This window comes from Hemiscyllium ocellatum, chromosome 20 (genome assembly GCF_020745735.1).
Source record: "Hemiscyllium ocellatum isolate sHemOce1 chromosome 20, sHemOce1.pat.X.cur, whole genome shotgun sequence".
Lineage (NCBI taxonomy): Eukaryota > Metazoa > Chordata > Chondrichthyes > Orectolobiformes > Hemiscylliidae > Hemiscyllium > Hemiscyllium ocellatum.
The window spans coordinates 28,682,084-28,691,611 of NC_083420.1; the positions used below are offsets into that span (position 1 = coordinate 28,682,084).

General features: G+C 42.4%; 1 protein-coding gene across 1 annotated transcript in view; it reads right to left on the reverse strand.

Annotated features, from left to right (window-relative positions):
• Positions 1-8,898, reverse strand: part of LOC132825592 (protein disulfide-isomerase A2-like) — a 28,978-nt gene extending 20,080 nt beyond the window's left edge. The window contains exons 1-4 of the mRNA XM_060840973.1: positions 8,694-8,898; positions 6,825-7,031; positions 1,798-1,931; positions 1,531-1,668 (exon numbers count right to left, since the gene is read on the reverse strand). Coding sequence (XP_060696956.1) covers positions 1,531-1,668; positions 1,798-1,931; positions 6,825-7,031; positions 8,694-8,898 — 684 coding nt within the window. The remainder of the gene's footprint in view (positions 1-1,530; positions 1,669-1,797; positions 1,932-6,824; positions 7,032-8,693) is intronic.
• Between the last annotated feature and the right edge of the window lie 630 nt (positions 8,899-9,528).

Sequence of the window (9,528 nt, forward strand, 5' to 3'; positions counted from 1 at the left end):
GTCAGGTGACTTGCTTTGAAAAAGTTAAATAATCCTTTTGAGAATTCTTAATGTTTAGAAAAGCTTATCTCATTTCAGTCCACAATCAAAAACACAGAAATAATAAGTTACAGTTTTACACAATTTATTTTTTACATATTAATTTAACAGTTAAGATGCATTGTTTCATTAGGCATTTTTATTTCAACTGATATTAGCATTAAAAATAATTCTGTCCTTTTTCCTTGACCTCATCATTTCTTCTACCTTTCCAAATTTGCTACCCTTTCAAACATTCATAGAAGAGTAAGGGTTACAACAGATTAGTGATCAGTACAGGAGCAAGAGCCTTATGAAGACTGATTCTGTAGTTTGAAACTGTGCCACTTAAGACTGAATTACCTTATCCATTGCTTCAAAGGGGGCATTTTTGAATTCCATTTTGTTCTATAGAAGGGAAATTCTCTACAAAGTTAGGTAAAGAACCATGTTATTTTAATTTTGAAAGTGCTCAATGCAAAACCTCCCTTCCTTTATGGAAAAGTTTAATCCAGCTTCCTTCCCTGCAAAAGTCACTCCTCTGCAACCAAGACTGAGATCTTACAATGGAGCAAATGAGGACTGCAGCTGCTGGAGATCAGAGTCAAAAAAGTGTGGCACTGGAAAAGCACAGCAGGCCAGGCAACATCTGAGGAGCAGGAGAATTGATGTCGACTCGCCTGCTCCTCAGATGCTGTGTGACCTGCTTTTCCAACGCCACACTTTTCGACTGAGATCTCACAATTCACTGTGATGGGCAGCAGACCAGACTGTAATCCCCTCCATTCTGTGATTTACATCTACTTCTGAATAAAATTAGTTTAGAGTAGTATTATGCTTTGCTCACAATTCTGCAATGTGATTTTAATCTACAAATTTTGGAGTTATGGCTCTTTTCAAAAAGTCACTTAAAAGCATGACTGAAAAGAAAACAGAATTCCACACATTAGACGGCTTACATCCTTATTAGTGCACTTCAACAACATTACTAATTATTTTGCACACTGACCAAAAGCTGGGAGAACTGCTTCAGAGATTGTGCAAGATAGGAAAGATATATGGTTTGTTAACTGATGTTGTGATTAGTTTAATTGGGAAGAGACTAATAAATGGACACTCTTTGGGAAAAAAATGAAAAAACTTTTTAAAAAGAACAGGGTGAGACCTGGCTCTGAAGGAGCTGGATCAGTGGTGAAGAACTCTCCATTTTGTGTTAAGGGAGGGAACTGACCTCTGAACTGCCTGGACCACACAGTCAGGTTATTCATGACTGCTGTTGGTTTTCCGACTAAGGAGAAGAGTTTTCTTGGTCTCTCCCCCTTGTTTCAGGTAGACCTTTTTTTGATTTTTGGTTTTCTTTATTGCTTGTTATGATAGTTTTTTTCTGCGTTTCTGTCTGTTTATAAAAGAAAGTAAATAGGTAGTCTATAACTGGATCAAAGATGCATTTGTTAAAGCATAATTGTTTTTCCAAATAAGACAGCCATATTAGATAAAGTTTGCATGACTTACCTTTTTGAACAACGTTATGGTATTCTTTGATATGCCATAGTTTTCTAAAGTCTCTGGATCATTGGTGATAGCAAATGGTATTTCGACCATATCATTTGCTGTCTCTGAAAGTGTTTTCACATCATCACTTTCAAGGTCCTCAATAAAGAAATGTAAAGTCAGTTCTGTAAAATATTCCAGCATATGAAGAACTATGTAAAATGAACAAGTCTGAATAACTGTACATGTACTGTGCAAGATTTTTGTGCCAATAAATAAAACAATCACCTTGAAAAAGCCAACAATGACAATTTCAGCTGAGCCAATGTGCTTTTCAACTTCAGATAAACTGTCCAGGACTGTATAGCTAGAACCAATTCTTCTCTTTAGCCAGCTAATAATGCCTTTGGCATTTCTTTTTCCTGGAAGAAGATAAAGCACCAGCTGAGCATCAATATGTCTTATACAAGTAATTCATGTATCTATGGTCAACATTTGCTCTAATATTGTATTTTAAGCCTCTTAAATAACATGACTTGTCCTACTGATTATTCTGAACAGAATTGAATTTCTGAAAAATAATTTGTAAGAAATCAACTATGTTATAAGTTAGTCTTTACTGCAGATGGATAAAGTGACATGTTGAGGTATGATTTCTTGGGAAAGTTGCACTACCAGTGAAGAGCTGCTTGCAAAGACTTAGTTGAAAAAAGGACACCAAGACTGGGAAAGGACGGTTGGAATTTCTTAGACATGTCACAAAGACTTATGATTTAGAAAATCTACTGCTGATGGAAAAGCTCAATGGATAAAGAAATGGAGATTGCCTTCTAAAGAGCCATGCAAACTGGATGACTGAGAACATTTGGGACACAAACAGGTAATCTATCCTTAAGCGGATAGACTTGTCTGCCCGTGACCAGGTGTATCTTCGTTGTGTTCAGTCTGCAGGGGTGCTGAAGACATCGTGCAGCTTGGCATCTTTGACCGTTTCCATCAGGACTTTGGACGTGGCGTCCAGTTTACTGACCCCCCCCCCCCCCGCCGGATTGTCCATCTCCATCAATGATACAGTTGAAGTCTCCGTCCAGAATGACCAGCCTGGACGTAGCCAGCAACAGTGGACGCTGCTGCAGGATGGCCAAGCGTTCACTCTTACCCATTGGGGCGTACACGTTAATCAGCCTCAGGTGAACATTTCTGTACGTGACATCAGCGACGAGGAGGCACCCACCCACCACCTCCTTAACCTCGGAGATGCTGAAGTTGCCTCCTCACAACAGGATACCCAGGTCTGAGGCGCGGCTGTTGTTGCCCCCACGACCAAACTGACGGCCCATGGGCCCATGAGCTTGACCTTCTCCTGTAGCTGCTGAGGTGCGGTATCCCACACTCCTGCAGAAACAGGACATCAGCTTTAACAGGAAGGCCAACATAAAGACACCTTGTGTAGCAGATTTAATGCTACACACATTAATACTGGCAATTTTTATCACCATTTTAACAGTTTATGAGGTTACCAGTGTCCATTTGCTGCTGGACCTCTCTGGGGTCGCTATCTGCATTCCTGTGGTGAATGCGAACTGCTGGACACTCGCAGGGCTGAGATAGCTGTCCGGCTCCACGCTGCAGGCATTTCCCTGCTCTGGTGTCTTCGGATTGGGACCAGGGTTCGCACAGTCCCGTTCTCTGTCTGACAGCGGGGCTGTCAGAGGAGCGCTGCTCCCAGTTACCTGAAGCTGTGGGGCGGTGGGTACCTCCTAGTTCTCACCGGGTGGGGGGTGATCTTTACCAGTCCCCTCAGAGGGTTCTTCATTTCCTGTTGGGGGGTGCTGCCCTCTTTTCTTCCTGCGATGCTCTGTCTTTTTCTCTGGTGATGACCCTCCTTATGCTCGTTCTCACTATCTGAAGAGCTGCCTGTATCCTCCTTGTGCAGGTGCCATTTCCCCCTTTGCTGGGTGGTTTTCAGGAAGGGACTGCAGTGTCAGAACAATCAGCAGCTCTGACCATGGGAGGAATGGTCTGATTCATGATGGCCAAGGGTGTAAAATCCTAGGAGGGGGCCATAACCTTAAGGTCCAATTGTGGGGATGGCTTTGAATGGTGATTATCCTAGTTCTTGGAAGAAGAGCTTGGAGAGGTGGGAAGAAACATCCCTGCTCCTCTCGACCCACACAAAGTGAGGTCCACGACCTTGCTGTAGGTGTCATGGAAAACCAGCCAGTCTCACTTAAACACGCAAAATAGATTAAATTTGAAGCTCCACCTTCATTCATTTATTTCAAATGTAATTTGCCTCCTGACAGTTGGTTGGACACCAGCCATTCATCTCATCTGAGTAAAAGGCAGAAGTCAATGTTTTACAGATAATTTCCTGACATGTTTTGGTAATTTGCTTCTAATTCCAATAAAAATCTCTCTGTGTTAAATCTCCCATAATAATTTAGGCTGGAAGCAGAGACAAAGTCCAGAACAGAGTGGATGGATATTTCTCTGCTCCTAACTGTATTATACCTGGCCCAGGGCTGGAATGGAATCCCAATGCTAACTTGCTGCTCTTAACAGTTTTCACTTTAAGGGCTTTAAAAAAGGAGATTAACACAAACATGATATCTGAGAAAATAATACTAAATGTAGGTTGGTGATCCATTGTACATAGTGGAAACGGTCTTACCCTATGTTATGGTGATGTCTAAGTCAGCAGGCAAGGTCTGCACAATTCAGTTGAACCACAGTTGGGTAGCCCTCAAACACCAATGTTTCCCAGACTGCCCATACTATAAAATAAATCATGGATTATCCAGGATAATCCAGGATGCTTTACAATACTGGTCTACTCTAACCTTTTATTGTAAAGTTGAAAAGTGTGGCGCTGAAGAGCACAGCAGGTCAGGCAGCCATACTTTCTGGGGTACTCTTAATCACCCATAAGCCAAAACCTTAGACTGCTGTGCCACAGCTAGAGGAAACATTACCAGTGCCCTTAATATACTCACAATAGGCTTTTCCCAGGTTGCCGAAGAGCACAACGGATGATACCGATACTTTGAACCCACACTCTGTTTGGCATTCATTTGCATTTCCACTTAAGCTGTGAAGGCTTTGCCCATGGACTGTTCTTGTGAGTGTGTGTATGTGTGTGTGTATGTGTGTGTGAGAGAGAGAGAGAGAGAGAGAGAGAGAGAGAGAGAGAGAGAGACAAAGACAGAGACAGAGAGGACTGCAGATGCTGGAGATCAAAGTCGAAAAGCACAGCAGGTCAGGCAGCATTCGAGGAGCTGGAGGGTCGATCTTTCAAGCATAAACCATTCATCAGGAATGTGAAAGGGAAAGAGGGCTGAGAGATGAATAGGGGGATGGGGATGGGAATGGGGCTGGAGGGAAGGTAGATGGGAAGGTGGTAGGTGGATGAGGTTGGGAGGTAATAGTGATAGGTCGGAGGGGAGGGTCGAGTGGATAGGTGGGAAGGAAGATGGACAGGTAGGACAGTTCAAGAGGGCGGTGCTGAGTTGGAGGGTTGGATCTGGAATGAGGTGAGGGGAGGGAAGATGTGGAAACTAGTGAAGTCGATGTGGATTTGTTGGTGGACGTGGCCCAGGACTTGCATCTTCTTGGATGAGTGGGAGGGGGAGTTGAAGAGTTCAGCCACAGGGTGGTGGGGTGTTTGGTGTGTGTGTCCAGACATGTTCCATGAAACATTCTGCGAGTTGGTGTCATGTCTTCCCGATGTACAGGAGAACCACATCAACTACAATGGACACATTAGATGATGTGAGTGGACGTGTAGGAAAATCTCTGCTGGATATGAAAAGATTGTTTGGGGCCTTGGATAGAGGTGAGGTGGGAGATGTTGGCGAAAGTCTTACACCTTCTGAGGCAGCATGGGAAGGTGCCGGGTGTGGAGGGTGGGTAGGTGGTGGGAGATACGGAGGGAGTGGTCCCTGTGGAATGTGATAGGTTGGGAGGCTCTGTTGACCATGTTGTCTCCACAACCGCCGCCAAGAACCCTGCCACCAAAGACATCGCTTCTGCCAGTGCCACCCGGAATCTCTCTTTCCCCACTTTGGATGCCACTGAGTATATCACTTCCACCCCCCTCCTCCCCAACCACCTCTGTTTATGTCACTTCCTCCAGTGACATCACCCATGATGTCATCAATGATCACAGGACCACCCCACTCCAAGGAAAATCTCCTCCCCCAACTCCCAACTCCACCTCTACACTAAGCCCCAAGCCCCAGCTCTGCCAAATTTTTAACCATCCCCCCAATCTCTCCTTCACCCAGGATGAATGATCAATCCTCAGTAAAGGTCTCACCTTCATACCACTACAAATTCCATTTGCGTTGCAAATTCAAATTTTTCTTCTGCCGCCTCTGTCTCCATGCTCGCCTTTTCAGTTCTGACTCCCACCAACCCTCTGAGACCCCTTCTCCTGCTTCTAATATTCTCCAGTCTCTTGGACACCCATCCTGGTCTGTTACCTCTTCTCAACCTCTTTATGTCCAACTGCCGCCATGACAATGATCGCCTCAACCTGTCCACCCCTCTCACCCAATCCAACCTCTTAACCTTGCAAAGTGCAGTCCTCCACTCCCTTTGCTTTCTGACCTGCTGTGCCTTTGCAGCACCACACTTTTCAACTCTGGCTTTCCAGCATCTGCAGTCCTCACTTTCTCCTATATTTGTAAAATGTCAATGGTATTCCTGGAAGAATCTCCATGACTATAGCAATCACATTTGCTTTGACTAAGGACAGTGTATCTTCTCTTCACACAGTCATATAGATTATCATGGAAGCATTGAATGATGTTAGATGATTAGGATGTATGGATGAGAACTAAATAAAAAAAGATTGGTTTATCACAATGCAGGGCAGTCTCAGTCAGAGTCTTAAAAGGGAGTTGAGTATGTTAATGTGACCAGCCAAAATAGTCGTAATTATCAATGAATTGAAACTGATAATAGCTAACTCAAGGACATGTGAAAGAGGTCACTTGTTCCAATAAAAAAGGAGCACTCAAAGGTTCACATATTCCAAGTCAAAGAAGTGGTGTAATGCAAGATTTGGAGTAGTTCTTCCTGAAAATTGTGGTATTTTTATCATCTGCTGCTAAAAACAATCAACGTAAACACAGAAATCCTGAAACCAATCATAGAGCAATTAGGTTAAGGGTAAAATATTTTAAAAAATCATTTCGTACATGCCATTCATTCACTTTATCTGTTGTGGTACTCCCTTTAGCTATAACTGTCTTTACATGTCGCATTCTCATTGTCTGTCAGTAGGTATACCAGTAAGGACATGGCATTACCTGTATAATCAATAGGACTTTTTCTGTCACTGTCCTTAAAAAACTTTAATGTTGGATAGCTATTGATCCCAAATTCTGAACCAAGCTCCTTCTCTTTTATGACGTCAACCTTGGCAAGTTTTAATTCAGAGGATTCATTCTTCAGCTGTCCTGCAGCACTGGCATATTCTGGCGCCAAATTCTGACAGTGTCCACACCAAGGGGCATCTTTTGAAAGGAGATGTAGAAATATTAACCTTAAGATAAACAGTTAACTAAAATGTTATATATCAGCTAATAAAGTTTCAGCCTTCAAAAAAAGTTTGTAAGTTGTTTCTTTTCCCAGTTGAATGCTCTAGCACAGAAAACAAACAGGGTAAACATAACAATGTAAAACATTGTTTAGATTACTTACAGTGTGGAAACAGGCCCTTCGGCCCAACAAGTCCACACCAATCCGCCGAAGCGCAAACCACCCAGACACATTCCCCCACATTTACCCCTTCACCTAACACTACGGGCAATTTAGCATGGCCAATTCACATAACCTGCACATTTTTGGACTGTGGGAGGAAACCGGAGCACTCAGAGGAAACCTATGCAGACAAGGCGAGAATGTGCAAACTCCACACAGTCAGTTGCCTGAGGCAGGAATTGAACCTGGGTCTCTGGCACTGTGAAGCAGCAGTGCTAACTGCTGTGCCACCATGCCGCCCACAAATTAAACTCACCTGTCACTCCTCAGCCCCTCTGATCTCATTGAACTCTGCTGTCCACTACACCTACAATTCACTTAAGCTGCACATCTTTGTGACTGTGTGAGGAAATGGGGGCACCTGCAGGAAGCCCACGCAGACTGAGGGCAGGTGGTGGAGGTTTTGCACAAACTCCACACAGACAGTTGCCTGAGGCTGGAATTGAACCCAGGTCCCTGGCACTGTGAGGCAGCAGTGCTAACCATTGAGCTACGTGCTTCCCCTCCTACTGTAAGAATTAAATATAGCCCAATTTTTTTTTTTAAAAGTAACGTCGCTTGGCTCGAGAATAATTTTTTTTGTTTTCTCAGAATTATTTTATGCATTACTTTGTCTGGCAGGCCAATTGTGACAAAGTAAGAAACAATAGCTGGCTGTGAACTCTTGTGCTGAATTTCTAGTGCTTGCAATTAGGACAATTTTGCATGGGAGTTTTGCATTCTGCATTATGGATTCATGCTAATCAGGCAATGCAAGGGTTTGTAATGCATAATAAGATATTGTAGTACCACCATGGCTGAGTCTGCTTCTAAATGTAATGGATTTCATTCGTGGCCGTAGCACTGAATTGCGGTTGTGGTGGCTCAGATTCTTACCTTTAAAATATAATAACAAGGCAGAATTTTTCAGAAGCTTCTAGAACATGCACTGTATATTATTACAGTTATTATTATTTACGAATTAATGATACCTCCAAGGAACTCTGGAAACTTGGGCCTTGTCCTCAAGGGTGCAAAATGATTCCAGTTATAAATTTGCAGAGATAAAGTAAAAGTTTTAGATTCCATTTATAATTAATCAGCAATATATGTGGTTCCAACACCACTATTTTCAGATAGTGATAATTTTGCTTTCCTTAATTGGCTAAACACACAATTAAATGTGAAGTTCAGAAATAAGGTGTTGTGGCACTGTGATAGTGTCCAAAACGTCTGCATTTAAGTCCCACCTGCTACAGCAGTGCATTATCACATATCAGAGCATGACAGGTTGACTAAAATAAGTAAAGTTTGGAAGTATGAGCTGGCACATTTTGTTGTTCAATTTTGTATTGATATTTGCAAGTACATGGCTTGACAAGAATGTTTTTTTTTAGTTTTAACTTTCAAGCAAAAGAATGAAATTGCCTACTTACAAAATTCCACCAGGAGATATTTGTTCTCTTTTAGTGCTCTCTGGAAGTTGTGCTCATTAAGCACTAAAACGTCCTGGTCATCAATAATCTCATCTGAAAAGACTTCTTCAGCATCTTGCTTTGGTTCTTCCTCTACCTCCGTTTCCCCAGCCTTCACAGTAGAAAGGAAGGCGAGGACTAACATAAGGACACAGCACTTCATCATGTTGTTCAGAAGGACTGCATGCTGTCTGGAAACAGCGCTGATAAAGCCAAGGCCAGGGTGACGCCTGCCTGAGAATACCTCGTGGACTATTACTACTGGTTGTACTTATAACCAAGCTACCTGCCAGTGGATTACCATTGACCTGCGGAGTTACAATACGTTGACTCTACACTGTAGGATCACAGCCCAGAATAATGGCAAAATTGTACTGTTAAAAGTTCATCTCAGCTAGTTAGTGATTTTATCAGTGTTATACTGCTGAAATGATCCCATTAATAAGACATTGTCCTCATGTGTTTATAATGTGTTAGTATTTTATCGTATTCATCATAACTTAGTCACTATTTTAAATCATTTAAAATTTATTTGCAAGTAAACTGACATATCGTTTACTACATGTAATCGCCAATAATTCTGAGCAGATCAGCACTTGTTGTTTGCAGTCCTTAATAATTTGACTTCATGTATTACGAGTAATGTAAACATGCAATATGGAAAGTGACAGCTTGTGACAGAAGAGATGGATCATAGCAATCTAACAATAAGTCAGCATATTTTGGCTAGAGGTTACAAAAATAATAAAGTGACAAAGCTAAAAGCTCTGTATCTGACAGCACTTAGTGTCTAGAA